At 67.6% G+C, this 19,529-nt stretch overlaps 4 protein-coding genes across 7 annotated transcripts; 2 read left to right on the plus strand and 2 right to left on the minus strand.

The window, feature by feature from the left end:
* The first annotated feature begins 294 nt into the window (after positions 1–294).
* Positions 295–5,237, plus strand: WDR24 (WD repeat domain 24). Its single transcript, XM_068699703.1, has 9 exons — positions 295–1,081; positions 1,305–1,470; positions 1,822–2,497; positions 2,721–2,836; positions 3,537–3,658; positions 3,841–3,945; positions 4,036–4,373; positions 4,537–4,721; positions 4,900–5,237. Exons 1-9 carry the CDS (start codon positions 511–513, stop codon positions 5,066–5,068), a joined length of 2,448 nt encoding a protein of 815 aa, XP_068555804.1. The 5' UTR covers positions 295–510; the 3' UTR covers positions 5,069–5,237.
* Positions 5,238–6,230: 993 nt separating this feature from the next.
* On the plus strand, positions 6,231–9,660 carry JMJD8 (jumonji domain containing 8). Of its 2 annotated transcripts, XM_068699694.1 has the most exons (9): positions 6,232–6,368; positions 6,449–6,532; positions 8,043–8,091; positions 8,211–8,307; positions 8,415–8,483; positions 8,555–8,674; positions 8,759–8,826; positions 8,916–9,050; positions 9,148–9,660. In XM_068699694.1, exons 1-9 carry the CDS (start codon positions 6,286–6,288, stop codon positions 9,226–9,228), a joined length of 786 nt encoding a protein of 261 aa, XP_068555795.1. In that variant the 5' UTR covers positions 6,232–6,285; the 3' UTR covers positions 9,229–9,660. The 2 variants fall into 2 exon arrangements, with proteins under 2 accessions (XP_068555796.1, XP_068555795.1); XM_068699695.1 differs by lacking the exon at positions 8,916–9,050 and having other exon boundaries at positions 6,231–6,368.
* Positions 9,431–12,935, minus strand: STUB1 (STIP1 homology and U-box containing protein 1). The gene is made up of 7 exons (XM_068699687.1): positions 12,615–12,935; positions 12,038–12,236; positions 11,785–11,950; positions 11,461–11,551; positions 10,953–11,009; positions 10,611–10,727; positions 9,431–10,433 (listed from the first exon to the last, which is right to left on the minus strand). Exons 1-7 carry the CDS (start codon positions 12,849–12,851, stop codon positions 10,308–10,310), a joined length of 993 nt encoding a protein of 330 aa, XP_068555788.1. The 5' UTR covers positions 12,852–12,935; the 3' UTR covers positions 9,431–10,307.
* A 1,075-nt stretch (positions 12,936–14,010) lies between these two features.
* RHBDL1 (rhomboid like 1) lies at positions 14,011–18,747 on the minus strand. Of its 3 annotated transcripts, none has more exons than XM_068699686.1 (8): positions 18,401–18,747; positions 16,334–16,468; positions 15,903–16,127; positions 15,522–15,670; positions 15,308–15,420; positions 15,079–15,179; positions 14,373–14,433; positions 14,011–14,304 (listed from the first exon to the last, which is right to left on the minus strand). In XM_068699686.1, exons 1-8 carry the CDS (start codon positions 18,437–18,439, stop codon positions 14,033–14,035), a joined length of 1,095 nt encoding a protein of 364 aa, XP_068555787.1. In that variant the 5' UTR covers positions 18,440–18,747; the 3' UTR covers positions 14,011–14,032. The 3 variants fall into 3 exon arrangements, with proteins under 3 accessions (XP_068555787.1, XP_068555786.1, XP_068555785.1); XM_068699685.1 differs by having other exon boundaries at positions 16,307–16,465; positions 18,401–18,745; XM_068699684.1 differs by having other exon boundaries at positions 16,307–16,468; positions 18,401–18,744.
* Positions 18,748–19,529: the final 782 nt, after the last annotated feature.

Genomic DNA, 19,529 nt, shown 5'->3' on the forward strand with positions numbered 1-19,529 from the left:
CCCCCCGTGCACCCCCCACCCCAAACCCCAGCGCCCCCTCCCCATATCCCTGGGAACGCGCGCTCCGGGCCGGGGGGGGCGTGGCCTGGAGATGGGGGCGTGGCCTGGGCGGTTCGGGGGCGTGGCCTGGTGCTGGGGGCGTGGCCTGACTCGCGGGTGGTCTCGGTGTAGGGGGCGTGGTCTGGCTGAAGGGGGCGTGGTCTCGCTCGTGGTTTGGCGCGGAGGGGGCGTGGCTTGGCGGCAGGGGGCGTGGCTTGGCGTGGCGGGAAAGGGCGCGGCTTGGCGGGAAAGGGGCGTGGCGCGCCTTGGCGGGAGAGGCGGGGCGCGGCGGCCGTTTCCGCGCCCGGGCTGCTGGGGCCTGGCTGCGGCCTGCGGGGGCTCAACGGGGCCGGGGGGACCCCGGGGGGCAACCGAGGACACCCCGGGGAGACCCCAGGAGAGCCCCGGGAGGGCCCCGCGGGGGTCGTTGCGGCCGGGCCGAGGTGGCTTAGGGTGGCCTGCGGGGCCTGAATGCCACCGGCGGTGCCACCAGGCTCAGAGCCCGCGTCCCGCCGAGGGGTCCCCGCGTCCCGGCCGGCCATGGAGAAGATGTCGCGGTCGGGCGCGGCGCTGGGCGGCGCGGCGCTGTCGGGGCGCACCATGTTCTGCCACCTGGACGCCCCCGCCAACGCCATCAGCGTGTGCCGCGACGCCGCCCAGGTGGTGGTGGCCGGCCGCAACATCTTCAAGATCTACGGCATCGAGGAGGAGCAGTTCGTGGAGAAGCTGAACCTGCGGGTGGGCCGCAAGCCCTCGCTCAACTTCAGCTGCGCCGACGTGGTGTGGCACCAGATGGACGAGAACCTGCTGGCCACGGCCGCCACCAACGGCGTGGTGGTCACCTGGAACCTGGGCAAGCCCTCGCGCAACAAGCAGGACCAGCTCTTCACCGAGCACAAGCGCACGGTCAACAAGGTCTGCTTCCACCCCACCGAGGTCTACATGCTGCTCAGCGGCTCACAGGACGGCTACATGAAGTGCTTCGACCTGCGCAAGAAGGACTCCGTCAGCACCTTCTCTGGTACGAGCCCGGCCCCTCATTGCCCCCGCTGGGGTCTTTGCCCTCGCCCCGCACCCAGGAGGAGGGTGAGGTGCTTGGAGAGGGCAGGGAGGGAGCCAAGGGGTTTTTGAAGCTCAGAGTGGGCTCAGGAGGGCTCCGTGGGGCTGGTTTGAAGCTGGCCACATCTCTCCCTGCTTGGGGACCTCTCCAAGGGCTCTGTCCCATCGCTTCTCCCCTCCTCTCCCCGCCCAGGCCAGTCGGAGAGCTGTGCGCGACGTCCAGTTCAGCATCCGCGACTACTTCACCTTCGCCGCCACCTTTGAGAACGGCAACGTGCAGCTGTGGGACATCCGCCGGCCCGACCGCTACGAGAGGATGTTCACGGCCCACAACGGCCCCGTCTTCTGCTGCGACTGGCACCCCGAGGACCGGTGGGTGCTCGGTCTCCACAGAGGGCAGACAGCCCAAAAATTGGATTCCCAAGGGAAAGCAGGGTCTCCGACACCCTGGCCTCTGTGCTGTTGCTCGAAGATGGGGGCAGTTGGTACTTTTTCTCGAAGATGGAGAGGGAGGTGTGGGTTTTGGTTGTGTTTTTGACGTGCCAGGGCTTCCTGAGCACTGTTAATGCTTGGGTATGCCCAGTCTGGTGCCAGGGTCATGGGGGTGTCTGTAAATAGTTGTGTCCACGGAGCTGGGCGCAGCCGGTGCTGTGGCACCTTCCTCGCGTCCCGCTGTGACTCCTCCCAGGGGTGTCTCAGCCTCTTTCCCCGTCCTTCTCTTAGGGGCTGGCTGGCCACGGGCGGCCGGGATAAGATGGTGAAGGTGTGGGACATGAACACCACGCGGGCCAAGGAGATCTACTGCGTGCAGACCATCGCCTCCGTGGCCCGGGTGAAGTGGCGGCCGGAGTGCAAGCACCACATCGCCACCTGCTCCATGATGGTGGACCACAACATCTACGTCTGGGACGTGCGGCGCCCCTTCATCCCCTCGGCCATGTTCGAGGAGCACAAGGACGTCACCACGGGCATCGTCTGGCGCCACCTCCACGACCCCTACTTCCTCCTGTCCGGCTCCAAGGACAGCACCCTCTACCAGCACATCTTCAAGGACGCCAGCCAGCCCATCGAGCGCGCCAACCCCGAGGGGCTGTGCTACAGCCTCTACGGAGACCTGGCCTTCGCGGCCAAGGAGAGCCTCATCTCCTCCGACTCCAACCGCAAGCCCTACATCGGCGACCGCCGCCACCCCATCTTCTTCAAGCGCAAGCTGGACCCCACGGAGCAGTTCGAGTACATCTCCTCCTCCAGCGCCCTCAGCGTCTTCGAGACGGACGTGGAGAGCGGCAGCATGGACTGGTTCGTGCACACCGCCAAGCAGTACGCGCTGGCCGGCCGGCCGCTGGCCGAGCTCTGCGACCACAACGCCAAGGTGGCCAAGGGCTTGGACCGCAACCAGGTGAGCGCACGGCGCAGGCGTGGGGCTGGAGGGTGCTGGCAGGAGGGTGCTGTCCCCTCCCTGATATCCCATCCCTCTGCCCTACGGCTGTCCCTGGGAGGTTTCCCTTCACCCACAGCGCTACAGCAAGCACAAATCTGGTGTGCTCAGACCGAATCTGCTCAGACTCAGAGTCTGGTGTGCTGCTTGGAGCAGGTGAGGTCTGACGGTGGCTGTCCCGCAGGTGGCTCAGACGTGGACGATGCTGCGCATCATCTACTCCAGCCTCGGCACCGTGTCGTCCGCTAACCTCAACCACAGCATGGGGAAAGGCAGCGCCGCCCTGCCCCTCATGAACAGGTAAGGGATGCCCAGAGCAGCTCCTGGAGCCTCAGAGCCCCGGCCTCAGCTCGCCCTGCTCTGCAGGTTGGCGGCGTCTGAGTGCGGGCGTTTTCTGCGTGGGTGTGAGGAGCAAGCGGGCAGCCTGGCCCCGAGCCACACAGGCTTCTGTGCTGCTCCTTCCCCTCTCTGAACCAGCGTTTGAAGCTGGCTGTGGTGGGCCCGAGGCTGGCGTGGTGTCTGCAGTCACCTAACCGGGGCTGTGACCCTGCTTTGGGGACGCAGAGCCCCTGCCTGGCTGCTGGAGAGGGAGAGGGCAGCTCTGCTCCGCTCGCTGGCGTGGAGAGCCCCGCCGTGGGCTGACGAGGCAGGAGAACTTGCTTTTCCTCTTCCGAATGACACATGAAAGCGAGGAGCGAGGGCTCCAGATGAGCTCTCAGACCTTGCAGGGCTGGGTTCCCTCCGGGGGTGAGCGGCGGAGACTCCAATAACACCAAACAAAGCCCTGCCAGCGACCGAGCTCCGCAGCCAGCCGGGTCACCGCCTGGCACCAGCTCCAAACCAGGAGCACGAGCTGGAGACGGTGGCTCCGCGTCAGCTCCGTTCAGCTCCTCTCCTGTCTCGGAGGAGCCGGCGAGCAGCGCCGCATAACAAACAGCCTGCCTGCTGGCTGCAGCAGGAGCTGGAAGCGTTAAGCCGAGCTCACGGCTTCTTTTTCCAGCTTCAACCTGAAGGACATCCCCTCCGGCTTGGGCAGCGAGTCGAGGCTGGATCGCAGCAAAGGGGAAAGCCGCACGGAAAACATCCTGCTGGATTCCTCCTCCACGCTCATCAACAACGAAGGTAGCGTTTTTTTTTGGGGGGGGGTTTGGCACAGTCCTGGGGCTGTCCTCAGCTGATCCCTGGTGGCACAGTCCTGGATAAACGAGGCCGTGCTCATTCCGGGGGGCAGCAGAGGGGCGATTTACCCCCTGTGACCCCCCCCGAGGGGGCTGTGCTGACCCCCCCTCTCCCCGGGCACACAGATAACGAGGAAACAGAGGGCAGCGATGTCCCTGCGGACTACCTGCTGGGGGACGTGGAAGCGGATGAGGACGACCTGTACATGATGGACCACGAGAACCCGCACGGTGAGCGCGGTGCCGGTCCCGGCCACGTGCCCGGATCTTCTCCCAGCTTTGTGCACTCGTTCCTGACCTCGGAAATGTTTTTCCTTGCAGCCGAGGAGCAGGAATACAGCCTTCCCCAGGAGGCTTTCCCTCTGCGCCACGAAATTGTGGACAACCCGTCGGCCTTGGACCACCTGCAGGACAAGGCTGACTCCCCCCACGTCAGCGGCAACGAGGCGGAGACGGTGTCGCTGACCCCCGTGGAGTCCTTCTCGCTCATCTCCATCTCCCACTCGCTCTACGAGAACCGCCTGCCCTCCGATTTCTTCAACCCCATCGTGCGGGACACGCTGCTCTTCTACGCCGAGCAGGGGGACGTGCAGACGGCCGTGTCCGTGCTCATCGTGCTGGGCGACCGCATCCGCAAGGAGATCGACGAGCAGACCCAGGTGCACGGCCAAACCCAAACCCAAACCCAAACCCAAACCCATGGCCCCTTCCTCGCTGGGTGTGAGGTCCTTGGGCAAGGACCGACCCCATTTTTGGGGCTGGCCCCCCCTGCAGGGCTCTGTCCCCGGGAGCTGGGGCTGAGCTGTGCCGTGCCACCCCCAGGAGCACTGGTACACCTCCTACATCGACCTGCTGCAGCGCTTCCAGCTCTGGAACATCTCCAACGAGGTGATCAAGCTGAGCACCTGCCGCGCCATCAACTGCCTCAACCAAGCCTCCACCACCCTGCACATCAACTGCAGCAACTGCAAGAGGCCCATGAGCAACAGGGGCTGGATCTGCGACCGGTGAGGGTGGGAGCTGGGGGGGTCCCTCTCCGGGGTCCCTCTCCGGGGTCCCTCTCCGGGGTCCCTCTCCGGGGCAGCAGCACCCAGCAGGATGGGGCTGGTCCCCGCACCCCGTTCCCTCTCTGTGCCCCCCCAGGAGCCTTTCCTGGCTCTTTCTCACCCCATTTCTCCGCCGCAGGTGCCGGCAGTGCGCCAGCATGTGCGCCGTGTGCCACCACGTGGTGAAGGGGCTCTTCGTCTGGTGCCAGGGCTGCAGCCACGGCGGCCACCTGCAGCACATCATGAAGTGGCTGGAGACCAGCTCCCACTGCCCCGCCGGCTGCGGCCACCTCTGCGAGTACACCTGAGCCCCGCCACCAGCACCGGTGCCACATTGGGGGGGGGACAACTCCCTGCGTGTGTGTGTGTGTATTTATTTTTTGGGGGGATCCTGCGTACAGGATCCTATTTATTTGGGGGGCTCCCCGTCCCCCTGCGCGTGCCGTTTTGTACTGAATTAAACCAAACCGGCCTCGAGCCTCCTGTTATTTGCAGCTGCATCGGGGCCTCGGGGGGGGTGTGCTTGGGGACCGTGGGGCCTCGCTCAACCCCCTCGGGGTGGCCCTGTAATAAATGGCTCCGTCTTCAAAATAGGATTATAATCAAAGTTTACAATTTAGTAAGGGAATAGAGGTAAGCAAACAGCGCTGGGTGCACCGGGAGGCTCTGCTCCACCAGGACGCACACCAGTTCCAGCAAGCAGCTGGTTTTTATGCTCCTAGGCTGATACGTATTCATTACTACTAAAAAAAAACAGGGTTATTATAATTAGTTTCTGGAATCCAAACCCAAAACTGGAGCATACGCATCAGTCTCTGGTGGTCCCTCTGGGGGTCTCGTGCTGAAGGCTCTCATAGTCTTCCTCCCTCTTCTTTGTCCAACATGCCTGGATGTCAGAGACCTGCAGCGTCCCCTGCAAGCTTTGTCTTTTAGTCGTTTTTGTTGGTTTTTAGTTGTTCTTCAGCTCTCCCCATCTCCTTAATCTCCTGGCCAGATAGCAGAGACTTGCACAGTGTCCCATGCAAGTCATAATAGTGAGCAGTTATTCTGAACCCCCCAGATATCAGAGACTTGAAGGAAAAACCTGCAAATATATTTCTCTTCAAGGGAACGAATTGACCCGAATTGCTGGCCCATTCCTTTGCAAGACAGACGGATTAAATGCATATTATAAAATATACATTATATGCATCATATACATTATATGCATTATATACAAAAATATACAAAATATACATTATATGCATTATATACAAAAATATACATTATATACATTATATACATTAACCACTCTGTTTTTTCTTAGCCGTGTGCTTATACACAGGTCCGTAAGCCAGAAAATCCCACCCACCACCCCACGCATCCCTAGCACTGCTCCACCCTGACCCCCCCCAGACGAACACCATTGGGATGGGGGGGTCCCTATTGGGCTCCCTATTGTGGGCCCCACCTTTTCTCCGCTGCCCATTGCCCTTTTAAGCCCTCCCCGCGGGGAGCCGCGGTGCAGGCTGGGAGTTGTAGTCCCATGGCGCGCTGGCTGCTGGCCCTGCTGGGCCCCTTGGCCTGGGCCCGGCCCGGGGGCGGCGCGGGGCCGGGGGGGGGCGGCTGGTGAGGAGCGGGGCCTGGGGGGGTGGGGGGGGACACGGGGGGGCACGGGACCGAGCCGGGGGGGGGCTGTCCCGTTGCAGGCAGGCGGGAGCGGTGCCGGAGGAGCCCCGCTGCACGGTGCAGGCCGCGGACGCGGCGCTGAGCGCGGAGCTGTTCCTCAAGCGGTACCGGGGGGGTGGGGGGGGCACCGGGGGGGGCACCGGGGGGGGTGGGAGCATAGGGAGGGGGCTGGGGGGGGGGTATTGGGGAGGGGGCACTGGGGGAGGGGGGGTTAGGGGGGTCCTGGGGGGTCTTGGGGGGGTTCTGGGGGGGTCCTGGGGAGGGTTTTGGGATGGGGGGCGCGGGGGGGGGCACGGGAGGGGGAACCGGGGGGGGAACCGGGGGGGGTGGGAGCCTAGGGGGGGGTCTTGGGGGGGGTATTGGGGAGGGGACCCCGGGGGAGGAGACCCTGGGGAGGGTCTTGAGGGGAGGGGTCTCCTGGGAGTGGGACCCTAAGGAGGGGGTCTCGGGGGGGGTATTGGGGAGGGGACCCTGGGGGAGCGGGGGTCCTGGGGGGTCCTGGGGAGGGTTCTGGGATGGGGGGCACGGGGGGGGTGCACAGAGTGGGGGGGGGGACCCTGGGGGTCTTGGGGAGGTATTGGGGAGGGGGACCCCGTGGGGGGGATGGAGCCCGGGGAGGGTCTCTGGGGGTGGGGTCCCGGGGGGGGTCTCAGGGGGGTGGGACCCTAGGGAGGGGTCTTGTGGGGGGGTATTGGGGAGGGGACCCCAGGGTGAAGGTCCTTGGAGGCGCCCGGGGGGGTCCCGGGGGAGGGGGTCTCGGGGGGGTATTGGGGAAGGGACCCTTGCGGGGAGGGTCCTTGGGGGGTCCCAGGTTGGGGGCCTTGGGGGGGGGGGGGCACAGAGGGGAGGGGGACCCCGGGGAGGGGTCTCAGGGAGGTACTGGGGAGGGGACCCCTGGGGAGGGTCCCAGAAGGGGGGGGGTCTCGTGGGGGTGGGACCCTAAGGAGGGGGTCTCGGGGGGGGGGTATGGGGGAGGGGACCCCGGGGGGAGGGTCCCAGGGGGGTCCCAGCATGGGGGTCTCACGGGGGTGGGGTCATGGGGAGGGGAACCCGGGGGGACACAGACCCCAGGGAGGCTCCCGGGGTGGGAGGGGTCCCGGGGGGTCTCGGGGGGGTGGGACCCTAAGGAGGGGTCTCAGGGGGGGTATTGGGGAGGGGACCCTGGGGGCGAGCATCCCAGGGGGGTCCCGGGTTAGGGGTCTTGGGGGGGGGTCGGGGAGGGGGACCCCGGGAGGGGATGGAGCCTGGGGGAGGTCTCGGGGGGGTGGGATCCTAGGGAGGGGTCTCAGGGGGAGTCTTGGGGAGGGTCCCAGGGGGATCCCAGAATGGGGGTCTCACGGGGGGGGTTGGTCATGGGGAGGGGAACCCGGGGGGGGCACAGACCCCAGGGAGGGTCCCAGGGTGGGGGGGTCCTGGGGGTGCCCTGGGATAGGGGTCTTTGGTGGGGGGGTCCTCAGGGAAGGGTCCGAGAGTGGGGGGATCCAGGGGTGAGGGGTCTCTGGGGGGGGTCCTGGATGGGGGTCTCAGGGGTTCCCCGTGTGGGGTTGTCCCGGTGCCAGCCCCATGGTTCCCCCTTGGGACCTCCCCCCCCATTTGTGCCCCCCCCTCCCCCAGTTTCGCCTTCTCACAGCCCGTCATCCTGCGCGGGGTCACGGACAACTCGGTGAGCGCCGGGCACCGGGACGGGGGGTGGGGGGACACCATGGGGGGGGTGGGGGCAGCGGGGTGGCAGCAGCACCCATCCCGCTGTGTCCCCCCCATCCTGGTGTCCCCCCCCCGCAGGCATTTCAGGCGCTGTGCACCCGCGACAAGCTGCTGGCCGCCTACGGGCAGCGCCGGGTGCGCCTCAGCACGGCCAACACCTACTCCTACCGCAAAGGTGAGGGGCTGGGGGGGCTCTGTGGGGTGCTCGCCCCTATTACCACCGCCCCCACCCCGGTGGTCCCCGGGCAGGCTCCTCGCTGAGCTCTGCCCCCTTCCCCGCAGTGGACGTCCCCTTCCAGGAGTACGTGGAGCAGCTCCTGAAGCCGCAGGACCCGACGGCGCTGGGCAGCGGTGGGTAGCGCGACCCCAAATCCATCCCAAACCCTAACCCAAACCCTAACCCTAAAACTCGGCACCCACAGACACCCTCTATTTCTTCGGGGACAACAACTTCACCGAGTGGGGCCCCCTCTTCCAGCAGTACGTCCCTCCGCCGTTCCGCATCCCCGGCACCAGCGGCGCCTACAGCTTTGGGATCGGAGGTGGGGGCCACATGGGGGGGCTGCGGGTTCAGCTGGGGGGGCGCACACAGCCCCGGGACCACCCAGCACCCGCTCCCTCCCTAGGCTCGGGTTCAGGAGTCCCCTTCCACTGGCACGGCCCCGGTTACTCCGAGGTGATTTTCGGCAGGAAGGTGAGCGAGGAGGGGGGGGCTGGAGGCTGGAAACCCCCCCCCCAGGGGGATTTGGGGAGGGGGAGCTGAGGCTTTGTGGTGTCTCCCAGCGCTGGTTTCTCTACCCGCCGGATAAAACCCCACACTTCCACCCCAACGAGACGACGCTGGCCTGGCTGCAGCGCACCTACCCCACGCTGCCGCCGGCCGAGCGGCCGCTGGAGTGCACCCTGCGCCCCGGGGAGGTGAGGGGCTGCGGGGAGGGCAGGGTGGGGGGGGGCAGCTCCTGGTTTTGGGGTGGAAACCCCCGGGAGCCCCCACCCCACTGCGCTCTGCCCGCAGATCCTGTACTTCCCCGACCGCTGGTGGCACGCCACGCTCAACCTGGACACCAGCGTCTTCATCTCCACCTTCCTGGGGTAGCACCAGTGGCACCGGACCCCCCCCAAAAAAAAAAATCCACACTGGTATCAGGACCAAGCACCTGCAGTTTTTTTACTCCCCCTTGGAGTAAAATTTTGGTGTCATTGCTGGAGCGATGACACCAAAACTGCCACAAAGGGATGGGGACAAAGTGCACCCCCCCCCGCCCCAGCCCCTCGCAGAGAGCTTCAGGAACCACGCGAGCTCTTCTCACCTTTATTGCTGAATGGTTTTGGTTTGGTTTTGGTTTTTTTTATTTTTTTTATTGACATCGGCCAACGGGCGGAGCGCTGGGAAGCCGGGCGGGCTGCAGGCGCTGCCGCCAACCACACAATGCTGGAGCCTCAGTCAGATGGGGGGGGGGAGTTGGTTTCTTTTTTTTTTTTCTTTTTTTTTCCAAAGGGATTTCATTAAAAGGAAGATGAACTTGAACCCGGGTGCTTGTTCAAGGGGAACCACGGGCCCGGGGCCAGCAGGAGGGCGCACCCCCAGCCCCTTCCAGCCCCGGGGCTGTTGTTCCCCAGAAAAAACCCCAAAGGCAAGGCAGTAGGGGCAGAGCACCCCCTTGGCTCCCACCCCAGCACATGGCTATTTACAGGAGGGAGGGGAGACACCACGCTGGCCCCACGGGAGCTGGACGAGGAGGAAATTTGCTATGTACACGGGGGAGAGGAGGGGACCTGGCCGGAGCACCGGGCGCCCGCCCCAACACGCTGCCTCCTGCCGTGGGGGGGAGCAACTTTGGAGATTGTCAGCGCTGGGGGGGTCCCTTCCCTCTTCTCCGGGCGATGAAGGTGTTGGCGACCCCTTCCAGGAGGCCACAAGCCACCCTCCTCCATGCTGCTGGCCAGGGCTCCTCCGAGCGCCGCGCTCCCCACGGGCAGAAGCCTTCAGACCGGCCCAGCCGCGGTTCCCCGGGGAGGGGGAAGGCGCCGTGCCCTCGCCCAGCGCTGCCGAAGGGTCCCTGGGCACCCAGAGCGGAGGGGGACAGGCAGGGAGGGAGTAAGGCATGGTGCCAGCCCGGCCAGGGCGGCGGGGAGATCCCAAAAAAAGGGGGCTCGGCGAGGCCCCCAGGGCCCTCAGTAATCTTCCACCCAGCCGTTCTCCGAGATGAAGGCGTCGATCACCTCCTTCATGGCCAGGTTGGGGATCAGCTGGTCCTGGGTCAGGGGACTCCGCGTGACGGGATCGAAATGACCCACGCGCTGCAAGGGAGGAGGTGGCCACCAACCGGTTACGCCGCATACCCGGCCCCGGGGCCAGCAGCACGGCCGCTTGGGCTAGCGAGGCACCCGCCTGGCGACCCAGCCCAGAGCTTCCTGCTGCTGCTGCCAGGGCGAGGAGGGCACGGGGCCGGGTTTTTCCCCAGCCCCCAGCAGTACCTGGAGGTGTTCCTCTATGTCCTTCCTGTCGTACGTGATCCCGCTGGGCGTGATGCAGGGCTCCCGCATCAGCTCGAAGCTGATCTTCCCGCACAGGTAGTCGGGGATGTCCCGCTTCTGGCTCGAGAGACGCAGAGCCGGGTTAGGAGGGGCCGGGTAAACGCAGCCTCGGAATTAAAAAGCGCTGAGAGGCAGCGGTGAGCGAGGGCGCAAGCAGCTGCACACCTCGGACAGAGGCTTGGCCCCGGCACGCTGTCCCTGGGCTGGTTTGGGAGGAGGGACTGAAGGGGGTTAGGGCAAGCAATTAGGGCTGGGGAGAGCAGGGAGCTGGGGCACACTCACCTTCCTCTTCTCATCCACCTGCGAGAAGAGCTCGTCCATGTCTGCCAGGTACTTGTCCTGAAAGAGGAAGACGCAGCTTGCCCCACGCAGGCACGACCCCACAGCCAGCGGGGGCATGGATTTGGCCACAGGTCCCGGGGCAGCCCCTTGGGATCCCAGCCCCCGTTTCCCAACCCTCGCGGTTCAACCGTGTGGCAGAAGTGATCCAGCTTAAAAATAACCCTCCTTCACGGGGTTATTTTTATCCCCGGATTAGTCCCCGCTCCGGGACACCACGCGGACCCACATGCGGCCGCAGCGGGCAGGAGCCGCTCGCATCGTGAAACCATCGAGGACCCACGGGGACCGCATCCATCAGGGCACGGCGGTGTCACCGCTGCCACAGGGGGACACGCAAGGGGGACAAAAGCCCTCAGCAGCAGCTTGCGTCGAGCCAAGGACGGAGGGAGCAGCACCTGGGGGAGCCCGGGATCCCTCCTGCCTGCCCTGTGCCCGCACGGCCACTCACGTGCTTGGCCTCGATGCCGGCCAGCTGAACGCGGCTCCGGCTCTCGTCCACGCTTTCTTCTTGCTGAGTCTTCCGGCACTCGGCCAGCTCCCTAGGACAGAGGCAGGAGACGTCAGGGCAGGCAGCAGAAGCGATGACGGGGATGCCATCGCTGGCCCAGCCCCAGGGAGGCAGGGGCGCTGTGCTCGGAGCCACGGCACCTTCACGGCACCGAAAAATCTTTAGAGCAGCTCGCTGCTTCTCCCACCACATGGGTCACATCCACGCCTTTGGGCTCAGCTGTGCGGGAAGCTGAGGGGGAAGAGGACCCCCGGCTGTCCTTACCTCTCCTTCTCCGCCATGATCAGCTTGGTCAGGTAGGAGTGCAGCTCGTTCTCCTGGTTGATCCTCTTCTCCTCGATGCTGTTCCAGCGTTTCTTCTTGGCGATGCGCAGCGCGCTGGGGATGTCGTCCCCGAAGTTCAGCCGCTGCTCCTTGGCCAGGTTATAGGCTGGGGGTGGGGAAAAAAGACACCGGGCACGTCTCAGAGCCTGGGCCGCGTGCCTGCAGCCACCCCCACCCCACCACCGCCGCTCACCTCTCTGCAGGTTGGCGATGGCCTCGTCGTAGCTCTCCATCTCCATCTGGCACTGCCCCAGGAAGAAGTGCGCCTTGACCGACTGCCCGTCCAGCTCCAGCGCCCGCTTGCAGTCGGCCAGCGCCTTGTCGTGCTGCTGCATCTTCAGGTAGCACAGCGCCCGGTTGGTGTAGTACACGGCCACCAAGGGGTTGCGGTTCTGTGGGGCACGGCCACACCGCTCAGCCCTTGGGGCACCCTTGGGGCACTGCCCCCCCCCAGCCCCACATCTCCCTATGGGGGGGGGGGCACCGATTTGGGGGGCACCCCGGGATGGGGGGGCGCTGGGGCAGGCCTGGTGCTGCCGGGGGGGTGCCAGGGGGTGTAAGGGGCACCCCAGGGTGCTGCCCCCCCCCCTGCCCCACATCTCCCTATGGGGGGGGGCACCGATTTGGGGAGGGGGTGGGCACCCATTTGGGGGGGGGGGCACCCATTTGGGGGACACCCCGGGGTGGGGGGGGGCTGGGGCAGGCCCGGTGCTGCCGGGGGGGTGCCAGGGGGTGCCAGGGGGTGTCAGGGGGTCCCGGGGCTCACTCACGATGGCCCGGCCGTAGGCGGCGGCGGCCTCGGGGTACTTGCGGCCCCCGAAGAGGCGGTTGCCCTGCTCCTTGTGCTCCTGCGCGCTGTAGCTCTTCTCCGGGCTTCCTCCTCCGCCGCCGCAGCCTCCCCCCGTGGCTCCCGGCCCCGCAGCCGCCGCCGAGGAGCCCCCGCCGCCTCCTCCGCCTCCCCCGGGCCCCGCCGCGCCGCCCTCCCCCCGCTCCTCCTTCCCCTTCATGGCCCGGCCCGGCCCCGGCCCTGCCGCCCGCCGGGGGCCGCCGGCTCCGCTCCTGCTGCGGCCGCGCACTGCGACAGCGCCGCCTCCGCGTCACTTCCGGGGGCGGGGCTTTTAAGGGGGCGGGGGAGTGGGCGGGGCTTAGGCGGGTGGGCGGGGCCTATGTGATTGGACGGTGCGGGCGGGTGGGCGTGGCTAACCTTAGTGGGCGTGGTCATCATTGGTGGGCGTGGCTGATGTGGTGGGCGTGGCTTGGTGGGATGTGGGCGTGGCTAAGAAGGAGGTGGGCGTGGCTTAGTGGGGAGGTGGGCGTGGCCACGCGGGTGGGCGGTGACCTCATAGTGGGCGTGGCCAATTTTGGCGCGCCCCCCCCCCGCAGCGCGCGCCGCTCCCCCCCTCCCGCGCCACCCGCGCGTCCCCCCCCCCCCCGCGTCCCTCCTTCTCTCCCCCCCCCTAATAAGACCCCCCCCCAATAAGACCCCCCCCAATAAGACCCCCCCAATAAGACCCTCCCCAATAAGACCCGTCCCTAATTAGCGCAGCGCGGCATCATTAAGCTGCCCCCCCCCCCACTAATTCCCGCCCCCCCCCCCCCCGCAGAGCGCCGGCCGTGTGCAAAATATTTATTTGTACTCCAAAAACCAGAGGGGGGGGTTAAGGGGGGCTCGGGGACCCCCCCCACAACACACACACCGCGGGGGGGGGTTGGGGGGGGGTCCTGGGGGGGTCACAGCGGGGTCGTGCTGCCCCCCCCCCACCCCCCCCCTTCGCCCCTCCGCTGCTTCTTTGGGTAGAAAAATAAAATCGCTCCCGGCGTCAAAGTGCAATTCCCTTCTGGGGGGGGGCGCGGGGGGGGGCACGAGCCAGGCCCCCAGGCCCGGAGGAACCTGGAAAGGGGCTGCGGGGAGGCACGCGGGGACCCCCCCCCAATTGGGTGGGGGTCGCACCGGTGCCCCCCCCCATCCCCTCCACCCCGTGGGGGGGGTGGCTCCGTTCAGCCGGGGGGGGGGGCAAAGGGGGGGCTGCCGGGGTGCCCGCGGGGGGGCGGCGCGGTCGCTAGCACCGAGGGGGCAGGGGGGGGCGACCCTGTCCCCGTATCACGCGCGGGGCCCCCCCATTCCACCAGGCTCCGGCCCATGGGGGGGTGCTTTTTTTTTTGGGGGGGGGGGGGGGGAATTAGGGCATTAGGGCGGGGGGGGGATCTGTGCCCCCAGCAGGTCGTAGGCGAAGATGTTCCAGAAGACGGCGAAGAGCAGGAAGGTGCCGTAGGAGAGCAGCACCACCCACCAGCCGCACTGGTCCTGCAGGCTCTCCTCGTAGCTGCGCAGGATGGTCAGCCCCATGCTGATGCCCACGATGGCCCCCGCCAAGTGGGCCATGAAACTGGGCTGGGGGCCCGAAGCCGGCAGCGGGGGCGAGAAGCGGAGCCAGACGGCGCGACCCACCTCCGAGCTCACTGCAAGGCAGCGCCCGTGGGTGGCACCGGGTCCCCGTCCCCGTCCCCGTCCCCGTCCCCGTACTCACTGCACACCAGCGCCAGCACCATCCGCAGCAGCTTGTAGGGGCAGCGCATCCCGGCCCAGTTCTGCGGACGGACGGACGGACAGATGGACGGATGGACACTGAGCCCCCCCCATGGAAGGGTCCTGCCCCCATGGAGCGCCTCCGTCCCTGCTCCACACCCACACTGACCCCACAGTGCCACCCCAAGGTGCTCCCCACACAGGGCCACCCCACAGCACCCAAACCGTGCTCACCCCCCATGACCCAGCATGGTGCCCACCCCAAATCCCACACCGTGATGCCCGCCCCACGATGCAACCCCCCAGTTTCAGACCATGGTGCCCACCCCATGGTGCCCACCCCATGGTGCCCGCCCCAAAATGACCACGCTTTAGTTTCCCTTTATAGCTCCCACCCCATGATGCCCACCCGGTCACACAACCCACGCTTCCCACCCCATCACCCTACATGACAGTGCCACCCCACAGCTCCCATGGGAACGGTGCCCACCCCGAGATGACCTCTCCCAAATTTCACCCCATGGCACCCTCCCCATGGTGCCCTCCCCATGGCGCCCACCCCATGGCGCAGCCCCACAACCTCTCACCACGGTGCCCACCCCACAATCTCGCATCACAGAAGCCACCCCAAAACACCCGCCCCATAGTCTTGCACCGCAATGCCCGACCCCACAATCCCACTCCCCGGTGCCCCCCCCGGCGCTGACCATGACGACGTTGGCGAGGTGAGCCGAGCAGAGCGCGTAGACCCCCCCCGAGCCACCGACCAGGGGCGCGCGCATGTCCGTGATGGAGACGGTGAGGGAGCCTGCGGCACGGCGCCTTATCAGGGGGGGGCTCCGCGACGCCCCCCAGCCCCACCCCTGCCGGCTGCGGGGACAGCGGGGACATTGGGGACAGCGGGGACGTTGGGGACTGGCGCGGGCGCTCGCCCACCTGCGAGGACGCCGGCCAGGTAGAGGAAGCTGATGCGCAGGATGCCGTGCACCATCTCCAGCGGCACCCCGATCATCAGCTGCAGGAGGGCGTTGAACCCCAGCTGCTCCAGCCTGCGGGGGGGACACCGGGGGACACCAGGGGACACGTTGGTTCGTGCCAGCGTCTCCGGGCACCCCAGGTTGGCGGAGCTGTGCCAACAACAGGGACTCACCCCACGTGCATGAACATGTAGGTGAGGAAGCGCCAGGCGCGGGCGCGGTGCCCGGGGTGGTAAACCAGGGGGCTCTTCATGTACTCGGGGTGGTAGGTCTGCAGCACCCACTTGTTCAGCCGGGCGCCGTAGCACAGGAACACGATGATCTGCGGGGACCCACGGGGCTGTCACCTCCCCCCCCTGCCCAAATCCCTCCAGCCAGGTGCGAGGCACTGGGGACATCGCAACTGCTGCCACCCATCCCGCCTGCCCCAGGTCGGAGCCTCCCATAGGCACGGGGACACCACAACCAGCGTCACCCGTCCCCTCCACCCCCAGTGTGAGCCCCCCAAGGACACCAGGACGCGGCCAGGCTCATCCCACCCGCCGAGCCCCCACCTGGGTGAGGGTGACGGCTGCCATGAAGACGGGCGGGGGACACGTGCGGTGCTGGTAGAAATACCAGCGCCGATCCATCTCACAGGGCAGGATCTCGTAGGCCACGTAGCGGACAAAGCGCTTGTAGAAGCCCAGGCCGGTCTCATCGAGCAACCCATCCCGGGGCAGGGCTCGCTGCCCGTTGGCGATGGCTCGCTTGAAGCTGCTCGAGCGCTTGCTGCTGATCTGCGGAGAGAGCCCGTGGCCGCCGCCGGGAGCTGCGGGGCGCCCGGTCCCGGCTCGCACCGGGAGGCCCCCGGCGCCCACCCCAGCCCAACGGGAGGGCCCGGCCCCGGCGGCACGCGGGGTGGCACCCACCCACGCTCCCGTCCCCGTCCCCGTCCCCGCCTCGCCCCGGCACTGACCAGGTCTACCAGCTCCTGATAGCAGACCTGCCCCTCGTCGTTGCCCTGTGCCAGGGCCACCAGCATGTCCAGCTTGGCGGGGTCCAGGGGCAGCTCATGGCTGTGCACGAGGCTGGCGAACGTCTCCACGCCGATGAAGCCGGTGTTCTCAGGGTCAAGCTGCTGGATATGGCACGGGTATGGCCAGGGGGCGTCCCCGGGGCAGCTGGAAGCCCCGAATCGGTGCCCCCACACCACTGCCTGCCCCACGCCGTGCCGCTGCGGGAGCCGCCGCAGCCTCGCCGCGCAGCCACCACTCTCCCACTCAGTCGCTCCCCGCCGCCAGCAGCCTGCCAGCCGGGAAGCCACGAAGCCAAACACACGCGCGGCGCTGGCACCATCCTCCTCCTCCTCCTCCTCCTCCTCCTCCCGCACCTCCCAGCTCCACAGCACCTGTGCTGGGGCACCTGCACCCTCCCCAGGGCTCCCCAAACCGCTGGGCACCCTGTGACCATCGGGTACCCCATGACCATCGGGTACCCCGTGCCACCACCGGGCACCCCGTGCCACTGTCCCACTCCTGGAGTTCAGGAGGGCAGGGAGGAGGAAGGTGCCACTCTCTGGTGGCTGGAGCACATTTGGGGACCCGCTCCGGAGCCACCAACACAATTTCCCGGCCATTCCCCCGTGTCATTTTTCTCCTTTCTTCTCCGGGGAGAAAACTCGTGGGCAACGTCCCCACGGGACGGGCAGGGCACCGAGCGCGCACACATGGCTGGCACCCCCCACGTGCACTTTCACCAGGGAAAACCCAAAATCCCTTCCCAAGGGGGGTTTGGCTGCCCAGATCCCCCTCCACATCCCGGGGCTGATCCTGCCCGAGGTGGGTGCTGGTGGCTGCAGGACGGCGCCAGGCTCCGGGGGGGGATTCAGCAGGGGGAGAGGGGCAAAAACCACGGCGCAGGGCGAATTTCACGACGGGGAGCTGAAGCGCACGCAGGGCCTCCCCGCCAGCCTCAGTGGGAGCTGGGGACATAGGTACAGGTTTTGGAGCGGGGTTTGGGATGTGGGGTGTGGGATGCAGGGTATAGGATATGGGACGGGGGGGTGCGCTCGCATCCTTGCAGCCCATGGGGCTGGGGAGCACCCCGGGGCCACGCCAGGACCGGGCGCTGCTGCCCCACGCACCAAGCTCCAGGGAGCCGCTGTCTGCTTTGGGAGGGGGGGGGACAGACATCTCCCCACGCCCCCAGCCCTACAGCCCGGGGGGGGGACAGCTCCTGGCCCCTCAGCCCCGTGGGGCTCCCCCAGGACCCGTTCCCTCACGGAGGTGCCCAGCAGCGGGGTGACGGCACCGCAGCACCCCGCGGGGAGGCCGGGGGGACTCGCCCAAGGTCACGGAGGCAGCCGGGGGGGGGGCACCCAATAAATTCCCTCCCCGACCCCACAGCGGAGTGCGGGGTGCGGGGGGGAGCGGGGTCAGGCCGCACCGCCGAGGCCACCACGGGAGGTGCTGGGGGTGCGGGGACGGTGCCGGGGGCGCACGGAGCGGTCATGTACCGGGGGGGGGTGGGGGGGGGGGGCCCTGATCCTGCCGGTGGTGCTGCGCAGCGCTGGGGCTGCTCCCGCAATCAGGTCACGGGGCTCGATGCAGCCCCCCGCGGCCGTGAGCCCGAGCCCGCAGCGGGGCGGCTGAGGGTGGTGGTGGTGGTGGTGTGGTGGGGGGGGTCCCCATCGCGGAGCCCCCCCCCGGGGCTCAGCACCCCCCGTCCTTGCCGGCGCACCTCGGCAGGATCCGGCCCGGGGCGCGCAGCGCGGGGAGGCCACAAGTGCGCCGAGTTGCCCGGGCTCAGCGGCGCAACGGGGGCACCGCGGGGGACGGAGGGGGCACGGGGGGGGTTTCACCCTATGGGGGGCACCGGGCACAACGCCCCCCCGCCCCCCCCCCCGCCCGCAGCGCTGCCCGTTGCACGGTGCCCCCCCCTCCCTCCCTCCCCTTTCCAGCGCGCAGCCCGGTGCCCGCTCGCCCCCCCGGTAGCGCTGCCCGGTGCTCGGCGGCACCCCCCCCCAGAGCATCCCACAGCCCCCCCTCGACCCCCCCGGCGCGGTTCTCACCTGCTCCTGGATGAGCTGCAGCAGGGAGCTCCTGTCCATGCACCCGGCGGGGTGCGGGCTCCGCCGCTCCCCCGCGCCCGGGGCCGGCGAACCGGGCAGGGGAGCGGCGCGGGCGGCGGGGGGGGGGCCGGCGGCGGCGGCGGGGGGGGCGGGGGGGGCGGCTCTGCCCTCCAGCCCCGCGTTGCGGCGGGCCCGGCTCCGAGCTGAGAGCGGCGGCGGCGCCGGGAGCCGCCGATGGCAGCGGGGCGGCGGCGGCGGCGGCGGCGGCGGGGGCGGGAGCGGAGCCGAACGGAGCCGCCCCCGCCGCAGCGCACGGCGCAGCGCCCCCCCCCCCTCCTCTCCTCTCCTTGTGTCCCCCCCCTCCCCGCCGCCGCCGCCGCCGCCGCCGCCGCCGCCCGGGGAAGCGGGGAAGCGGCGCCCGCCCCGCTCCGCTCCGCCCCGTGGGGAGAGGGGGGGCGGCGTGCTGGGATGGGAACGGGCAGCCCGGGGGGGAACGGGCATCCCAGTATGGGAATGGGCATCCCGGGATGGGAACAGGCATCCCAGTACAGAAATGGGCATCCCAGGGAGAACAGGTATCCCAGGATGGGAACCTGCATCCCAGTATGGGAATGGGCATCCTGGAGGGAATGGGCATCCCAGAATGGGAATGGGCACCCCAGTATGGGAACCTGCATCCCGTGATGGGAACGAGCATCCCTGGATGGGAATGGGCATCCCAGTACAGGAATGGGCATCCCAGAGGGAACGGGCATCCCAGGGGAAAAATGGGCATCCTGGAGGGAACAGGCATTCCGGGATGGGAACCTGCATCCCAGTATGGGAATGGGCATCCCAGTACAGGAATGGGCATCCTGAGGAGAAGAGGCATCCCAGTATGGGAACGGGCATCCTGGAGGGAACAGGCATTCTGGGATGGGAATGGACATTCCAGTATGGGAACTGGCTTCCTGGGGGAAACAGGCATCTCAACATGAGAACAGGCACCCCAGTATGGGAATGGACATCACAGGATGGGAACCTGCATCCCGTGATGGGAATGAGCATCCCAGGATAGGGACAGGCATCCCGGTACAGGAACGGGCATCCCAGTATGGGAACCTGCATCCCAGTATGGGAACGGGCATGC

Source organism: Anas acuta, chromosome 15, assembly GCF_963932015.1.
Source record: "Anas acuta chromosome 15, bAnaAcu1.1, whole genome shotgun sequence".
Taxonomy (NCBI): Eukaryota; Metazoa; Chordata; class Aves; order Anseriformes; family Anatidae; genus Anas; species Anas acuta.